Source organism: Dipodomys spectabilis, unplaced genomic scaffold (assembly GCF_019054845.1).
Source record: "Dipodomys spectabilis isolate Male_0828 unplaced genomic scaffold, ASM1905484v1 ptg000085l, whole genome shotgun sequence".
Classification (NCBI taxonomy): domain Eukaryota; kingdom Metazoa; phylum Chordata; class Mammalia; order Rodentia; family Heteromyidae; genus Dipodomys; species Dipodomys spectabilis.
The window spans coordinates 436575-455416 of NW_024870762.1; the positions used below are offsets into that span (position 1 = coordinate 436575).

General features: G+C 56.7%; 1 protein-coding gene across 1 annotated transcript; it reads left to right on the forward strand.

Annotated features, from left to right (window-relative positions):
* Positions 1-11067: 11067 nt before the first annotated feature.
* Positions 11068-17528, forward strand: Kcnk16 (potassium two pore domain channel subfamily K member 16). The gene is made up of 5 exons (XM_042683874.1): positions 11068-11280; positions 14728-14842; positions 15570-15736; positions 16900-17065; positions 17305-17528. Exons 1-5 carry the CDS (start codon positions 11068-11070, stop codon positions 17526-17528), a joined length of 885 nt encoding a protein of 294 aa, XP_042539808.1.
* Positions 17529-18842: the final 1314 nt, after the last annotated feature.

Consider the following 18842-nt stretch of genomic DNA (forward strand, 5'->3'; position numbering starts at 1 on the left):
CTCAGCCTCCATGGCCTGGGAGCCCTGCTCAGCCTGCATCCTTCGAGCCACCCACCCTGACATCCCAGGACCTCACGGCACCAGGAAACAGAGGACACGGGGGATCTGCTGGGAGACAGCCTGGGCACCCAGCCGCACAACCTCTACCCAACCAGGCTTGGGACTGCAAGAGCTGGACCAACCAAAATGGTGCGGCCGAGAGCCAGCCCCCCAAGGGGAGGTCCTGACCCCTGCTGCAGTGGGGGCAGGGTAGGGAGGGTGGGGGGCGGGAAACGAGGCTAACTGAATAAACTTGCCTGCCTGTGGCTCCTGGTGTCCCTGCCCCACAAGCACAGGCCGGGTGGTCCTGGAGGAGAGACCGTAACTATCGTGTGACCGGCCGATCCGAGCTGGGGGACAGCGTTCTCATTTTGAACCTGCAGTGCTGGGGGTCAAACCCAGGGCCTGAAACACACCGGTCTAAACTGCCTCCCTGACCTGTTTACCTCTTCACCGCAATGGATCACATGGGGCGGGCTGGAGGGACAAAAATCACTGCATCCCAAAGCCAGGCAGGCGCACGGAGCCAGGGTTTTCCCATTGGGAATGGAAGCCACAGGCAGACCTGTGGCTTAGCGGCCAGCGTCCCTTCCCGGGTAGGCTGGCTCTCGGCCTCCCCTCTGGCCCTGTGATCCGGTCCCGTCACTGTCCCACAGCACATAGTAAGTCCTCAGTGAAGTCAGTAGAAGTCAGGGAAAGACCTTACCACCTGGCTCTAGAAGGTTCTCCAGAGCCAATGGCACACAGCACAGACACACACAGGAGTCCTGAGGATATGTGGGGTATGCAGAGCACACACGCGTGCACACACACACACGCACGCACACACACACGTGACACAGCCACCAGCCTTCCTGGCACACCTTTAGCATCCTCAGCCCTCTCTCTGGAGCTGCTCGGGGGTCTGTTGACTTTACCTCTCCCGCTGAGAGCTTATCTCCTGGAGCCAAAGGCCTTATTGACAGAGATGTGAGGTGCAGCCCTCCCTCCCAGCGTGAGCTGCCCTCCTCTGTGGTCACTGGGGCAGAAGAGGAAGTGAAGAGGAGAGGAGGCCCGTGGTGGTGGAGGGAAACTGCGGCCTTGGGGTCCTGGCCCAGGTACGCAGCCACAGGGGAGCCCAGTGGACCGGGCAGGTGTGACCACAGCTCACCTCACTGAGGCGCTGGAGGGAGGAGGGAGGAGGATTTCTTTTTTTTTTTTTTGGGGGGGGGATCTGGTTGTAGGGCCTGAACTCTGGGCCTGGGCACTGTCCCTCAGCTCTTCAGCTCAAGGCTAGCACTCTACCACTTGAGCCACAGTGCCACTTCCGGCTCTTTTTGCTTATGTGGTGCTGAGGAATCGAACCCAGGGCCTCAGGCATGCAAGGCAAGCACTCTACCACTGAGCCACCTTCCCAGCCCAGGAGGAACACTTCGAGAGAGACTCCATCACCAGCCCTGCAGCTCAGGGAGCTTCCAATTCAGGCCTGGCCTGGGATTGACTTTGACCAAAGGGCTATTACATACCTGGTATCGGTTGAGGCGGGAAACGTGCTCACAGGGTCAGCCTTGCCTCTTGCTCTGGGTTGCTGGAGCCCGCCCCTTCTGCCCAGATCCTCCAGCCTTGAAACCAGGGCTGGAGCTGAGCTTCCAGACAAGCCACGCCCAGTCAGCAGAACCCTGGCCCCCCCAAGACCTGTCCTTGTGAGAGTGAAGGCTGCTTGTCACAAACCACAGGGACTCGGGGAGGAGTCATACGTAGCCTCAATTGCAATAACTAATACAGAAATTAAAACCCAGAAGCAAGCTGGGTGCTGGTGACTCACGCCTGTCATCCTAGCTACTCAGAAGGCTGGGATCTGAGGATGGCTGTTCAAAGCCAGTTTGGGAAGGAAAGTCTGTAAGACTCTTATCTCCAATGAACCACCAGAAAAAACAGAAATGGCTGTGTGGCTCAAATGGTAGAGCGCTAGCCTTGAGGTGAAGAGCTGAGGGACAGCGTGCAGGCCCAGAGTTCAAGCCTCACGACACACACACACACATACACACACACACACAAACACACACACAAGTGGTAGAGTGCTAGCCTTGAACAAAAAGAAGCTCAGGGACAGCACCCAGCCCTGAGTTCAAGCTCCGAGACCAATAAAAACAAAACCCAGAAACACTACATGATTCAATCCAGAACATCTCAGTGGCGCTCCCTCTGCGCGGTCATGGTGCCTAGTGAACTGTACAGTTGGTTGTGCAGGAGAGGGAAGTCAGCCACCTCAGAGCCATGATGGAGCAACCCCCCCATTTCCTCCCCTGTTTGAAATGACTGAAAACAACACACACAGAAAGACATGGGGGTTTCAACGCTGGGTAACAGGCCGCAGGAGGATGATCCCCAAGAGAAGAGACCCGAGAGAGGTGGAGTCCTGTGCTGCAGTGTACGAAGCCCCTCCAGGCTGCAGGACGGGAAGGGAAACGAGAGTCTGGTGGTTTCCTGAGCGGAGGAAATGAAGCTGGGAGTGCAGGAAGGTCAAGGTGGTTCCAATTTGCAAGTCAGTCAGAGTTCTCAGAATACACAGACAGACGTGCACTGGAGATTTGTGGTCTTGAGCTAACTGTAGACCAACACTCATGTGCTGACAGTTACCACGAAGGCAGGAGAAAGAACCAGAAAAAAAGGAGCAGGCAGGCATAGTACTTTCCAGAAATATTACAGAGCTGGGCCTCGCTTGTGTCACTGACAGCCAGACTACAGAAACCTCACAATAGAGACACAGAAGTGTCTGGACTCCATGGTAGGAACCATGAGTGTCAGAGCTAATAGAACCTTTTTGTTTTTGTTTTTTTGTCGGTCATGGGGCTTGAACTCTAGGCCTGGGTGCTGTCCCTCAGCTCTTCAGCTCAAGGCAAGCGCTCTACCACTTGAGCCACAGCACCACTTCCAGATTTCTGGTGATTAATTGGAATAAGAATCTTACAGACTTTCCTTCCCAAGCTGGCTTTGAACCGCCATCCTCAGATCTCAGCCTCCTCCGTAGTTAGGATTACAGATGTGAGCCACTGGCACCTGGTGATAGAATTTTTTTTTTAATATGAGGAATACTTGTTTCTAGGCAGAAAGACTCCCTTTGTAATTCTTCAAATGCAAATGGGAATGGGCAAAAGCTCATTCATCTGGCCATTCTTTGAACCAGAGTGGACGATTGATCCACTGTGTGACATTGCCAGGAGGTGGAAGTTGCAGCCATCCTGGAACTTTGCATGCACCTTCATCAAGACAACAGACACAGGCAAATAAACAGGGTGTCTGGGTTAATAAGGGAGGATTCGTGCAAGCCTGGGCTTTTAGTCCAGGTAGGTCAGACTGCCAGCAGAGGGTAGAGTATGGAGGAAGGTTTAGGACCAGGACGGTAGATTAGGTGTTCGGTGATGTGAGGAAATGTGGGACCTGGAGCGTGGAAAAAAGGATTTGTGGGGATTTAGGCCATAGGTAAAATGGATCGGGAAAGTGTTCCGTGACACCAGTCTAGGGGTATTGAGCCACGGAAGGTGGAGAAAGGTCGGCTGTGAATCTGGGAGGCTGCAAACGTATGCATAAAACGTGGGACGGAGGAGGTAGTGCTTCCTTCAGTACAGCTCTGGCTTGGGCGAACGTGTATGAATCGCCCTAGGCCTGGGAGGAGGCAGCCACCCTCTCTGCAGCTAGCTGCTTTATTTCCAGTTTCCACAGCCCATGCTGGCCATCGGGACTGAGCCAAGCCAGGTGTCCACACACCGAGGGCTACTGGAGGCAAAGGACAGGCAGCATTTCGGTTAACTCCCCCGTCCTCTTCAACCCCTCAGCTCCCTGACTCATGAAGGACACCCTTGCCAGCCACTGTGGTTCACGCCTGTAATCCTAGCTACTTAAAGACTGAGATCTGAAGATCAGGATTTGAAGCCAGTGCAGGCAGAAAAGTACATGACACTCAGGGTTTTTCTTTGTTTGCTTTTTGTTTTGTTGGGTTTTTTTGACAGGTCCTGGGGTTTGAACTCAGGGCCTGGGCTCTGTCCCTCAGCCTCTCTGTGCTCAAGGCTAGTGTCCTAGCACTTGAGCCACAGCATCACTTCCGGCTTTGTCTGTTAATGTGGTAGTGAGGAATCAAACTGAGGGCTTCCTGCATGCTAGGCAAGCACTCTACCCCCAAGCCACATTCCCAGCCCATCCATGAGACTTTTTTTTTCTTTGCCAGTCCTGGGGCTTGGGCCTGGGCGCTGTCCCTCAGCTCTTCAGCTCAAGGCAAGTGCTCTACCACTTGAGCCACAGCACCACTTCTGGCTTTTTCTGTTTATGTTGTACTAAGGGATTGAACCCAGGGCTTCATGAATGCAAGGCAAGCACTTTATCACTAAGCCACCTTCCCAGCCCCCAGGAGACCTTTCTTTTTTTTTTGGGTCCGGTAGTGGAGCCTGAACTCTGGGCCTGGGCGCTGTCCCTTAGCTCTTCAGCTCAAGGCTAGTGCTCTACCACTTGAGCCACAGCGCCACTTCCGGCTTTTTTCTTTTTGCTTATGTGGTGCTGAGGAATCGAACCCAGGGCCTCATGCATGCAAGGCAAGCACTCTACCACTGAGCCACCTTCCTAGCCCTCAGGAGACCTTTCTTATCACCAGGTAGCCAGCAAAAATCCAGAGGCTTGAGGTATGGCTCAACTGGTAGAGTGCCAAGCTTGAGTGAAAAAGCTAAGGGAGAATATGAAGCCCTGAGTTCAAGCATCAGCACAAACACCAAAAAAAAAAAAAAAAAGGCTGCCCTTCCCAAGGCCAGCTCCATTTCCCCTGAGTTCCAAGTGTGACCATCTTTTCTCTAAAATAGCCATTGAGTGCGTCCTTCCGTCACCATCCGGGCATTTCCCAGGTCCTCCCTGCTGGTCAGTGTGGACCTCTGAGACCACACTCCTCCTGATTGGTGGTGAGTGCGGATGAAGACAGGAGCAACCTGTGCGGCCCTGCCCACTGCAGAGGGCGCCCGCCTGTGTCATCACGGGCAGCCTGCTTGGGTCACCTGCTCTCTACTCAGTGGACATTAGGGTGGCCAGGCCTGATGCCAGTGCTCCTCTCGCCTGCCCTCCCCCGCCCCCCTCTCCCCGGAGCTCAGAGATGAGGAAGGTGGGTATCTTTATGGCTAAGTGTGTCTCTTGTTGATGTTGTTTTGTCAGTCTTGAGGCTCGAACTCTGGGCCTCGGTGCGGTCCCTGAGCACTCTACCACTTGGGCCACGGCGCCACTTCTGATTTTCTGGCGGTTCATTGGAGATGAGTCTCTCAGGCTTTCCTGCCCGGGCTGGCTTTGAACTGTGATCCTCAGATCTCAGCCTCCAGAGTAGCTAGGATAACAGGCGTGAGCCACAGGCACCCGGCCCAGACAGGTCCTCCAAGGAGCTCTGAAAGCAAATCCCTGCCTGGGGTGAGGGTGGGGCCTGTCCCCGTGCTTATCTAGCTCCGCTCAGTCAGATAGAGGGAGGCCGAGCCCCAGCTGTGTTGACTCTGCGCTCTCTGCCCCTAGTACATGAAATTGATCTGGGGGTTGTTTTTCTTCTTTTTCCTCCAGTCTCCCAATTACTTCAGCCTCAGGAAGCGTCTTATCGCCTCCAGATGTCAGGCCCCACTCGACAGGGGCCTGCCTGGTTGGGTCAGATTCTCCATTCATTGATTTTGCCCTCCCCCCCCTTGAGGAACACAAATTGGCTCTGCCCATTCGCCGCAATAATTCCCTGAAAGACTCATACATCACCGTGTGTCTGTCCCCGTGCTGCCATGCCCAACTGGGGAAGGGGAGAGCTGGAGGGGAAAGCGGGAGGGGAAGAGGGGGAGGGGGAGAGCAGGAGGGGGAGAGCGGGAGATAGAGCTTGTGCAGTTGACAGTCCTGCAGGGGCTCCCCTAAACCAAGCCAAAGGCTGAGGGGTGCCCGGCCATGGAAGCTGATCAACCAGGGCCTATGGAAAGAGAGAACAGAGAAAGGGAGGGAAAGAGGAAGGGAGGGTATGAGGGAGAAAGGGAGGGAGGGAGGGAGAGAGAAAAGGAAGGGAGGGGGAAAGGGAAGGAGAGAGGGAGAAAAGGAAAATAGAGGAGAGGAAGAGAGGGAGGAAAAGAAAGAGGAGAGGGAAGGAGGGAGGAAGAAAAGAGAAGGAAGGAGGGAAAAGGGAGAGAGAAGAAAGGAAGGAGGGAGACAGGGAGGGAGGGAAGGAGGGAGGGAGGGAAGGAGGGAGAAAAGGGGAAGGTACTTTGAGAACTCGTAGCTGACCTTTCCCCTTGGGTTTCAGTGGGGTTTTCCATCTCTCCACCTGTCAAACTGGATGTGGTCCTGAAAAATACCCCACCCTGAACCTCGCCAGGCTGTGAGGCCACTGAAACCAGCATGGAAGAGCAGAAGAATAGAGGTCAGTGGAAGGAGAAGAAGGGCCTGAGGCCGGCAGTCCAGCTGACTCTGCATGGGCACCAGCAGCACACAGTGGGTTCTCAGGCACGCACAGTGGATTCCCGGGCTTGCACAGCAGATTCTCAGGCACACACAGTGGATTCTCGGGCACACACAGCAGATTCTCAGGCACACAGAGTGGATTCTTGGGCACACACAGTGGATTCTCGGGAGCACACAGTGGGTTCTCAGGAGCACACAGTGGGTTCTCGGGAGCACACAGTAGGTTCTCGGGAGCACACAGTGGGTTCTCGGGAGCACACAGTGAGTTCTCGGGAGCACACGGTGAGTTCTCAGGCACGCACAGTGGATTCCCAGGCATGCACAGTGGATTCCCAGGCATGCACAGTGGGTTCTCAGGCTCACACAGCAGATTCTCGGGCACGCACAGTGGATTCTTGGACATGCATAGTGGATTCTCGGGCACGCACAGCGGATTCTCGGGCACGCACAGCGGATTCTCAGGCACGCACAGTGGGTTCTCAGGAGCACACAGTGAGTTCTCAGAAGCACACGCTGGGTTCTCAGGAGCACACAGTGAGTTCTCAGGAGCACATAGCGGGTTCTCAGGCTCACACAATGGGTTCTGGGGAACACACAGTGGGTTCTGGGGAGTGCACAGCATGCTCTCAGCCCAGAGTCCCTAAATGAGAAGAGTGCTTGCCGTTGCCCACAATGACCTGTCACCACTTCCTGCCCAAGACCTGAGGCACCCTCCCCCTCCCCTCCCCCTCCCCCTCCCCTCTCCTTTCCCCTCCCCCCCCCCCCCCCCCCCGTCACAGGCAGCCCTCTGAGCCACCACCTCAGCCTGTTCTCTCTCCTTTGTTCCCTTCCGTCTTGGAGCAGCATCATTACTGTGGTTGTGTCCAGGCTGACTGAGGACGCTTGGAGCCAGAAGTAGCTGCCAGCCTCGGGGCCTTAGGGCATCAGTGGGTAAACTCAGTGGCCATGAGCAGGACCTACGTACCTGGTTGCTCCTGGGTACAATTGAAGAGCGTTAATTCTCACAGAGCCTTTCTAGAAAATATCCCCCTTGGACCGCTGGGACTCTCCAAACCCCCGGGAAGAAGGTAGCGGTGGAGCTGTGACTCCAGATGCTTCTTTCTCCCCTCAAGCCCACACGTCCCACAGCTGCGATCAGGAGAACCCGGGGCCCAGGCAAGGGGGTGCTGGGCCGGGATGACCTCAGAGACCCTCAGAGCCCCAGCAGGGCTCCCCTCCCACCCCGCGGGGCGCAGGCAGGGACAGCCCTCAGGGGCTGGAGGGTGGCAGGCCGCAGGTGCCACGGCCTTGCTGACGGGCAGCATCCAGCCATGTTCCTGGCCCCCTCGGTCCCCGACCCCTCGGCCTCACCCCTGTGCTGGGGTGGCTTGTGTCACACGGGGTCTTGGAGCAGATGAAAAGCCTGTGTTACTGACTACCCACACTTAAACCGAATCAACTTCTCACTCTTTCTATAAAGCCCTCCCACACCAATGTATACACTCCCTTCCCTCATCCCCCTTTTTTTTTTTTTTTGCCTGTCATGGGACTTGAACTCAGGACCTGGGCACTGTCCCTGAGCTTCTTTTGCTCAAGGCTAGCACTCTACCACTTGAGCCACAGAGCCACTTTCAGCCTTTTCTGTGTATGTGGTACTAAGGAATCAAACCCAGGGCTTCCTGCATGCTAGGCAAGCACTCTACCACCTAGCCACATTCCCAGCCCCCTCTTCCCTTTCTTTTATTGTGTGTGTTTTGTTTTGTTTTATTTTGCCAGTCCTGGGGCTTGAACTCAGGGCCTAGGCACTGTCCCTGAGTTTCTTTTGCTCACGGCTAATACTCTACCTCTTGAGCCACAGCGCCACTTCCAGGTATTTCTGTTTATGTGGTACTGAGGAATTGAACCCTAGGTTTCATGCATGGTAGGCAAGCACTCTACCACTAAGCCACGTTCCTAGCCCTCTTTTATTGTTTTGTTTTGTTTTTTTAGGTCCAAGACCAGGACTCAAACTCAGTCTCTGACAGGTTCACTCATTGGCTAGCATTCTACCAACCGGGCAACCACGCCTCCAGCCCCTCCCTCTCCCCTTTCTGCAGAGACCCAGATGCTTGTCCTGTGCAGTTCTACCACTGTGTACTCGAAGCAGCCCAGCTCATGGTGGCACTTATCCTGATGAGGCCTGTCCTCAACTGCTCAGACTCCTTCCCATGGCCTCCATAAGGAGGGGCTCAGGGACGCTCTGCCCCTCCTGTGGGAGGGGAGCCAGGAAACACAAAGATAAAGGGAGTTGGTGCTGGCTGGTGGCTGCGTTCTGAAGCAGAGACCCCCCATGCAGGGCACAGGCCAAGCAGAGTGGAGAAGGGCATTGAGGAAGAGGAGGAGGAGGAGGGAAATGAGCAGGAGAAGGAGAAGAAGAGGAAGAGGAAGCAGAGGAAGAGAAAGAGGAGGAGGAAGAAGAAGTGGAGGAGGGGAGGAGGAAAAGAAAGAGGAGGAGAAGGAGGAAGAGGAGGAGCAGGAGGAGGAGGAAGAGAAGTAGGACCAGACCACACGAATGTGGGAACTGGATGGTTCCAGAAACCTGGAACCTGATGGCCTTAAACAAGTCATGAATCCATTGGGAAGTGACGGAAGACCTAACTGGGGTGCCAGTGGATGGTCTGGGCTTCTAAGAAAGGAAAGATCTAGAAGGAGGTGTGTGCAGGGATTGGCTGAGCAGCTCAGCAATACCAGGTAGCCACAGTCACCTGTGGAGGAAGCGGGGGACCAGCTGCAGCTCAGCCCATCCTCAGGAGACAACTGCTCCCCAAAGCCTCTCGGCAGACCCCGCCCACTAGGATAGGAACTGCGTGTCACACACACACACACACACACACACACACACACACACACACACACACACATGAGCATGGACTCCGGTAGGGCACACCATCCCCTCAGGCTGCAGGGCTTTGCTCCTGCGGCTGGAATCTTCTCCATGAGGCTCCCCGTGCCTCCAAGTGACTGACAGCTCCAGGACACAGAACCCAGATCCCCTGCTCCGCCTGGAACTGAGTGGGGTCCACATTATCTTCCGGAGAGCCCCAGTTTCCAGGCTGAGGCCGGGATGCTGCTGCCTTGTTCTCCCCCATCCCCAACCCCACCACTGCCAACTTGACCCCTGACCCCCACCCAGCCCTGCATGCCCACATCCTGGCCAGCCCCCACCTCCTCTACCATGGTGTGGGAATCTGCTTGGGGGGAGAGGAGGGAACACTCCTGGGAAGCTCAGCCTGATCCAACAGACACAGGAAAGTCACGATGCCCTAGATCAACCATATCCATTGCTCAGGTAGACGCGTGTAATGCAGGGGCTCTGATAGCCAGGGAAAAGGTATTTGTCAGTATCTGCTCATTGCAGGAAAACTGAAAACATGAACAGAGAAGTCAGAACCTTCACACTGTGCTGGTGGGAGGGTCAACGAACGCAGCCCTTTGGAAAACAGCCTGGCAGTTCCTCAAGAAGTTCAACTAGACTGACACCAGTGATTCACGCCTGTCATCCTAGCTACTCGGGAAGCTGAGATCTGAGGATCTCAGTTCAGAGCCAGCCCAGGCAGGAAAGACCCATCTCTAATGGACTTCCAAAAGTCTGGAAGTGGAGCTGTGATTCAAGTAGTCGAGAGCACAAAAGCCCCAGGCCCTGAGTTCATGCCCCAGGACCAGCACCAAAAAAGAAAAAAAAAAGCAATATGATCACTCTAGCACCTAGGTGCCTGCCTGAAGAGAACAAAAACACATGTCCACATACACACTCGTGTGCCAAAGTCTGTAGTGGCAGTATTCATCATAGCAGAAAGTAGAAATACACTGCACACTCTCCTCCACCAGTGAGCATGCACATGAACCAAATATGATAGACCCGTGCAATGAAATATTACTCAGCACCTACAGCGGTTACCATACAGTACCCCATCGCCTGCTGGGGCGGGGCATGGGGTGAGAAGGGGCTCAAACCACACAAAACAAGTCAAGCCAAGTATGGAAGCACCAGCCTGTCAGTCAGCACTGGAGAGGCTGAAATAGGCAGAAGTGATAAGACCAATGAGCCCCAGTTAGGAGCTACCTTGAACCCCATAAAGCTCCCAAGAGTCTGTCATTTGTCTGTCCTGATTTGTCACCTCCTTTTCTCAGCCTCTGGTGCCCCCAGTAGGTTGGCCCATCCCACTGTAAAGAAGATCAACGCACACCTTCTGGCGTTCCTGCCGCCTCTGTGCCCTGGAGCTGCTGATGGCGACATCCTGCACGGATGCACCAAGGGATGGACAAACGGATGCACACACCAGATTTGGTCCAGACACATTCGCCTGCCGGAGGGCCGGTAGCAGCGATTGCTGAACGCATGGAAAAAGGGCGGGGTGGGGGTGGCTGGCCTGTTTGCACTCCACACAGCGCGGCCAGGCCCAGCTGCACTGTTCAAACAGACTCGTGGGCCACAGACACCTGTGCCTCGGGGAAGAGGGCGGAGGGGGGTTGGAGGTAGGAGCCTGGGCCAGGCCCCCGGGGCTCTGTGCTAGCTGCGGTGCTCTCCTGTGCCTCTCCCACAGCCAGACCCACGCCGTGGGCCGAGTGGCCGGCCACGCCATGCCCCAGGCCGGGTTGCACAGCTGCTGGCAGGGCCGGCTTCTGCCGCTGCTGGCGGCCTACCTCTGCTACCTGCTGCTGGGGGCCACGGTGTTCCAGTTCCTGGAGAAGCAAGCAGAGGCTCAGTCCAGGGACGAGTTTCAGCTGGAGAAGCTGCGGTTTCTGGACAACTACACCTGCCTGGACCAGAGGGCCCTGGAGCGGTTTGTGAGGGTGAGTGGCACATGGGCCGGACAGGACGGGGCAGGATGGGGGACCGGAGGTGTGCAAAGGTGGGCAGAGCGGAGCTCCCGTGGCAGATGAGGACCTCCTGGACCCAGGTGCTCAGGATCCATTTGGAGGCAGAGTGGGGTGGGAGAAGGGGCTTAGTGACATCCCGACCTGGGTCCTAGTCCCAGGCCCAGCAACCGATCGCTGAGCCATCATTCACCCTCTCTGGGCCCAAGCATCCCTGTGGGTAAGGCCACGAGAAGCGTGTTTGTGCTGTGGACACTCTGACCGCTGATTAAAAGCCCTCTCTGAGCTGTAGAGACATGAGCTGTGTGCCACAGCCATCAACACTGTCCTGATTGCCTCCTCCCACCAGTCTGTTCCCCCCGCCCCGCCCCGGGGCTGCCCGTCACCAGCAGATAAAGGTCAGCTGCAGTGCCAGGGTCGCCTCTCCTGGGGTAGAGCGCTAGCCTTGAGCAAAAACGCTCCGGGAGGCCTCTGCGCCTCAGCTCATATAAAGTAACGTTGATCAACGTGAATCCCAGGAAATGGAAACAAGAGGGTGTTTTTTTTCTTTGTTGCTATTTTTGTTTTCTTTTCCCTTTGTCTTGTCTGTGCATTTATCTGTCTTTGGGAGGGTAAGGGGGTCACAGAAATGGAGGGACAAAGGGTGAGCAAATGCAGCAGTGGTACTCACTGGACACTATGTAGAAAATGAACTCTATGACTTGTGGGTAGGGCGGGAGGGAAAACTGGGAGAGAGTGAGGGAAGGGGCCACATTATCCTAAAAGAAATGTATTCTTGGGCCTGGGAAGGTGGCTCCGTGGTAGAGCGCTTGCCTTGCATGCCTGAGGCCCTGGGTTCGATTCCTCAGCACCACATAAGCAGAAAAAAAAAAAAACGGAAGTGGCGCTGTGGCTCAAGTGGTAGAGTGCTAGCCTTGAGCTGAAGAGCTGAGGGACAGCGCCCAGGCCCAGAGTTCAGGCCCCCTGACTGGACCCAAAAAAAAGAAAGAAAGAAAGAAATGTATTCTTCTTCTTTTTCCTTTTTTTTGGTCCTGGGGCTTGAACTCAGGGCCTGGAAGCTGTCCCTGAGCTTCTTTTGCTCAAGGCTAGCACCCTACCACTTGAGCCACAGAGCCACTTCCGGCTTTTTTCTTTTTGCTTATGTGGTGCTGAGGAATAAAACCCAGGACCTCAGGCATGCAAGGCAAGCGCTCTACCACTGAGCCACCTTCCCAGCCCCTTTTGTTTAATTTTTTAAACAAAATTTTTTGAACTCAGTGCCCAGGTGCTGAGTTCAAGCCCTGTCCTCCCAAAAAGAAAAGGGGGCTACACCCAGTTCTGCTGTGTTAAGCACACGGCGTGGGGTTCAACAGAGGGTGCCAAGGCTCCTGAGTGGAGGTGCAGGAGCAGATCTGGGCTGTGTGGGCAAGGAACTGAGATCTGTCCCAGCAAACAACAGTGGGACCATAGTCCCCAGAGCAGGGCTGAGGAAAGCTCAAAGCCTCCCAACACTCCTGGGGTAACATGGACACAGGGAGGCCCTGAAACCTGGGCCCTGGGTAGAGGTGGGGAGCATGGGATCGGGCTCTGGCTAGCTCTGGGAGGGCGGCCACAGTCTGAGCTGCAGCCCACAGAAGGTCCACTGATAAGCCTGTTGGACTGCTCCAGGGAAAACAAGACTTTTCTGTCTGTCTGTCCCACCCCATCCCCCCAAGGCCACAGGCCTTTGCTCACCAAGGACTCAGAGCTGGGAGGCAGATGAGTGCCCAGGAGGATTCTGGGAGAAGGCACCTTGCGGTTGAACTCCCAGGGCGAGCCGGGTACGGTGGCTCACGCCTAGCTACTCAGGAGGCTGAGATCTGAGGATCAGTTTTCAAAGCCAGCCCAGGCAGGAAAGTCCGTCAGACTCTTACCTCCAATGAACCACCAGAAAACCAGAAGTGGCGCTGTGGCTCAAGTGGTAGAGCGCTTGGCGTGAGCTGAAGAGCACACAGACAGCGCCCAAGCCCAGAGTTCAAGCCCTATGACCAACAAAAACAAAAACAAATGCAGGCCGAGCAGCCGACTCCGTGGGAAGCAGGCTTGCCCCAGGACCCAGGGCCCAGACAGTGACCTCTCTTTCCACTACCTAGGGGCTCTCAGAGATGACCATCCACCCCAAACTCACCACGCTTAGGAGCTCCCCGCCCCTCCTTAGGGGCCTGCAGGTGGCAGTGGGGATAGAGTAGGACTAGAGCAAGTGCGGGCCCCCTCCCTCCCTCCCAGTGTTTCGCCCAGCCTCTCTGGGTGTGTGGGAAAAGGGGGGAAGGGCTGTCAAGCACCTCAAAAGAGGTCAGCTCCTGCCAACATGAGGAGAAGCAGGCAGCCTGGGACTGAGAAGGTCCAGGGTCACCCCGCTGTGGCCAAAGCCAGTGGGTTCCCACAGAAAAGAGAGGCGGGAGCTGCCACGCTGCCCTGCAGCTGACCCCAGCTTTGGGGCACTGCCAGGTGACGAGACTTCTGTCCTGGAACAAATCTAAGAGCACGCCCCAAGGCATTCTCTCAAGGGGCTGGGCCAGGGACAGAGGGAACCTAGGCTTGAGATCTGCAAAAGATCCAGTTCTAGAAACACACGCTCAACACGCACATACACGTAAGGCATGCACACACGTGCGACCACAGGCCCGCAATCGACACATGAGCACGGACCCACATACAGGGCCTTCGCGCTGGCCTCTGCAGGGCTGGGACTCACTAGGGGGCAGCAGAGAGCAGGACCACTGGCTCCCCTGGCCTCTTGGAGAGCAGTTCCTGTCCCCACCACCAGCTTGTGGGAGGGCTTCCCGTGGTCCCCAGATCCCGTATTCCCCCCCAGAAACGCTTCCGGGAGCATCCAACCTGAAACCTCCCAGGGTCCCTTTTTTTTTTTTTGGTCAGCTGTGGGGCTTGAACTCAGGGCCTGGGCACTGTCCCAGAGCTCTTTTGCTCAAGGCTAGAGCTCTACCACTTGGAGCCACAGCTCCACTTCTGGTTTTCTGGTGGTTCATTGGAGATATGAGTCTTGCTGACTTTCTTGCCTGGGCTGGTTTTGAACCGTGATCCTCAGATGTCAGCCTCCTGAGTAGCTAGGATCACAGGCGTGAGCCACTGCCCAGCTTCCCCCCTGTCCTTTAACGCAGGGTCTCCATGCCTCCTTACATTTTGCCCACCTCCCCATCCATGGCCCTCCACCAGCCCCTGCTCACAGCTGGCCAAGGCACAGGCATGGACATGGCCTCTGGCTTGGAGCCCAACTCTGGAACTGTCTCGTGAACTCTGAGCATTGTGTTCTCTGTGAGATAGGACGCTGCCATCTGACCCAGTGTGAGTCAGCTGACATGAGCACACTTGATTGACAGCTTGCCAATCACTGGCTTTCGGTAACCGCGCGTCCCTCATCCCCACTCTCCCTCCACGCACGCGCAGGTCATTATGGAAGCCTGGGTGAAAGGCGTGAACCCCAAAGGTAACTCCACCAACCCCAGCAACTGGGACTTCGGCAGCAGCTTCTTCTTTGCGGGCACAGTGGTCACCACCATAGGTAAAGGGCATGGGGCATAGGATGGGCTCGGGACCCTGTCTTGGCCTGGGCTGGGGAAGACCAGCACCAAAACAAAGCATGGGGCTGATTTAGAAGCTGGTGTGGGGGACGTGGGCAGGAAAGTGAGCCAGAGAGATGGGAGACAAAAGAAGGCAATCCAGGTGGATTGGGCAGGTTGCTGGGGTGGGTGGGCTTACCTGGCTTGGGGCATCTAGGGCACTGGGCAGAGGTCACCTCAAAGCAGCCCTGGGGCCAGGCACCCATGGCTCACGCCTGTAACCCTAGCTACCCAGGAGGCTGAGATCTGAAGATCAAGGTTCAAAGCCAGCCTGGGCAGGAAAAGTCCATGAGACTCTTCTCTCTAATAAACCACCAGAAAACTGGAAGTGGCGCTGTGGCTCAAGTGGTAGAGCGCTCGCCTTGAGCTGAAGAGCTGAGGGACAGAGCCCAGGGCCAGAGTTCAAGCCCCACAACCAACAAAAAAAAAAAAAAAGCCCTGGGAAGGGCTGAGCCTGCAGGCCAAACCCACTTTGGGGGGAGCTTCTGGAAAGACTTGAGACAGGGGTCATGTGTGCATGGTGACCACCAACCACAGTTGTTGGTGACTCCCCTCCCCCCCCCAGCATTGCAAGGGGCCCAGGTGCTGCAGAGGTGGGAGGGGCAGGGAGGGACACAAGGAGAGGGAGTTCCTCCCCTCCCTGACATGCGCACACTCCACCGCCCACAGGGTACGGGAACCTGGCACCCAGCACGGAAGCAGGGCAGATCTTCTGCGTCTTCTATGCCCTGGTGGGCATCCCTCTCAACGTGATCTTCCTCAACCACCTGGGCACGGGGCTGCGTGCCCACCTGGCCACCCTGGAGCGGTGGGAGGACCAACCCAGACGCTCCCAGGTAGGGGCCTCGCCCCCCTGCAGGCCCACCATGACAGAGGGACTGTAGATGCCCAGACGGACTGGGTGTGCGGAGGTGAGGATAGGCACCCATGGGAGAGAAGAGGCCGCCACGGGGACCCAGCGGGAGGGAGGAGTTGGGTTCATGACACAGGCTGGACACGGAAGGGCCTCGGAATGCTCAGAGCACATACACGCACTGGAGTCAAGACACAAAGGACCGGAAAAGCCCGGCACTGGGCATGCCCAGGGAAGGCTGGGCCCGTGGACTGGGTGGCTCTGCAGCTGACTGAAGTAGGCCATGAGAGAGCTGACCGCTGGCCAGTGGTTCTCTCATGAGGAATCCGGACAGTGTATCTCTGTGGTCAATACAGAACAACAGAGCCCTTTCATAAGGAAAAAACAGACTCCAGCCAGGTGCCAGTGGCTCACACCTGTAATCCTAGTGACTCATGAGGCTGAGATCTGAAGATCCCAGGCCAAAGCCAGCTGGGGCAGGAAAGTATGTGAGACTCTATCTCCACGTAACTACCAGGAAGTAGAGCTATGGCTCAATGTGGTAGAACACTAGCCTTAAGCAAAAGAGCTCAGGAATAGCACCCAGGCCCTGAGTTCAACTGACAGGCAAAAAAAAAAAAAAAAAAAAGGCACCATAGCAACTGGGTGCTAGTGGCTCACACCTATAATCCTAGCTACTCAGGAGGCTGAGATCTGAGGATTGCGGTTCAAAGCCAGCCTGGGCAGGAAAGTCCATGAGACTCAGAGATCCAGTAAACCACCAGAAAACCGGAAGTGGTGCTATATGGCTCAAGTGGTAGCGTACTCACCTTGAGCTGAAGAGCTCAGGGACAGCGCCCAGGCCCAGAGTTCAAGCCCTGAGACTGATAAGGGGGGTGGGGGGGGGATGCTGAGATCTGGGACAGTGCCAAGTCCCCAGGGAGCCTCCTCAAGGGAATTGACCTTCTAAGGCACTCTTCTCTTTGGGCTGACAGGACCCACAGGCACAGACAAGGCCTGCAAGGTGGGCGGGGTCCTAGGACTGGTCCAGCCCCCTCCCCCTCAAGTTTCCCTAGCCCGCCTCCCCAGCCCATCCCTATCATCCTGGGGCCTTCCAGGTAGACTCAGGGCCATCCCCATACCCTCCCCCCCACCCGTCCCCCCCAGCTCCTGCAGGTGCTGGGACTGGCTGTGTTCTTGACCTTGGGGACACTGGCCATCCTCATCCTCCCACCTGCGCTCTTCAGCCACGTGGAGGGCTGGAGCTTCCGAGAGGGCCTCTACTTCGCCTTCATCACGCTGAGCACCATAGGCTTCGGGGACTACGTTGTGGGTGAGGATGAGATAGGGGGTATCTGGGGGTGCAGGGAGACCCACTGGGACTTGGGGGAGGGGAGATATCAGGGGTTGTCAGCCATAACCTTCGAAGTCCCCGCCTGGAGTCCACTCCCCGGAAGTCATCGCTGATCCTCGTAATGAGGACCAGGGAGGGAACACCGTGGTGGGCAGAGGTCCCTGCAGGATGGGGAGGTGGCCAGGCCCTCAGCCGCCTGCTGTCCCCTTCCCCGGCAGGCACAGACCCCAGCAAGCATTACCTCTCGGTCTACCGGAGCCTGGCGGCTGTCTGGATCCTCCTGGGACTGGCGTGGCTGGCGCTGGTGCTCTCGCTCGGCCCACTGCTTCTGCACAGGTGTTCCCAGCTGTGGACCTTCTCCAGGGGCCTTGGCTTCAAGGACGGAGCAGCGCCTGACCCTGAGAGCCCCCCCAGACCTCAGAAGATCCCCATCTCAGACTGAGGCCCCTGAGTGGTCCAGCCGTCCCCCAGCCCCTCTCCCCTGTCCAGACACGCTTCAGAGTCCCTCACCCGCCTCCTCCTCCCCACACCTGAAGAGGATTAGGTCAAAGTGGGGAGGGGAAAGGAAGAGGCAGGACCAAAGATGCCTGTGGATGGAGCCATGCGACATGGCAGAGTCCCTACCCCCCGAAAAGGGACAGGAAAAGCCAAACCCAGCATGGACCATATGATCAGAGATCTCCTCGCACCGCACCCCCAGGAGACCTGGGACACACAGCAAGCAAGGTGACTTGCTTCTCAGCTCATCTGATAGATTTGCGATGTGCCCCCACCATGCCAGGCACCATGCCAGGCCCTAGAGATGGAACAGTCCACATTCGTGCTGTGCTGTTGGCCTAGCGGAGAATCAGTCATGGAAAATCAACCCCCAACCATGATGAGCACAGGGCACAGCCAGGGGCAGAGAGGGCACTGGGCAGTCATTTCAGAACAACTTTTGTATAGACAAGAAGCTCCGTGCCCCCATGAAGCTCACAGCTAAGGGGCAAGGAAAGCTGCCAGCTCCCCTGGCCCAGAGGCCCAAGAGCTGACCTTGAACAAGGCTTAGGGCCCTTGGGGTGTCCTGCTACTTTTAAGACTCTGGACCTCATCCCGTCACTGTGGGCTCCTCCCTACGAAGCCAGAGGGCCAGCAGATCCCAAACGCCTTGCTGGAAATGAGCTGCGGGAACTCACTCTCCACGCTGCAAAGTCAAAAGCCAGCAGAACTTGTGGGTCCATCACAGCACCTGTCCTTACCCAGGACCAGAAGCGCAGGCCCTTAACTCTCCCATCACCCCGTGCCACGCTGCGAACTCTGGATGGCACCAACCTGGGGTGGAGGAGCTCGGGGCCAGGAGCTAAGAAAGGCCCACAGCAGGGAGGGTCGTGGGCCTTGCTGCTGCCCAAGAGAAGACCGGGGTACAGAGAGCTCCACGTACTCTTCACACGGCCTGTGCCCCTCTTCTGACCGGGTGGAGGAGGAACACAGGGACAGGAAGGGACAGGCACCACCTCCAGGTCCTCTCTCCCGTCGAGCTCACGGTGGGGAGCTGCTGACCCCGGGGGGAGAGGCAGCAGGTCCGAGGACTTAGGCTGAGCCTCAAGACAATAAACTTGGCCCCTGCTTTCTCTTCCTCCGTGCGGTTTCCAGGCCCCCCCTCCCCCCCCCCCCCCGGCTGTGGGAAATGCTGGGACTGCACCCTGGGCCCTCCCCCTCTCCTGCCCGTGGCCACCCGGGCTGTCCCCTCCCTCTCCCTGTCCTGGGCGTGGGGGTG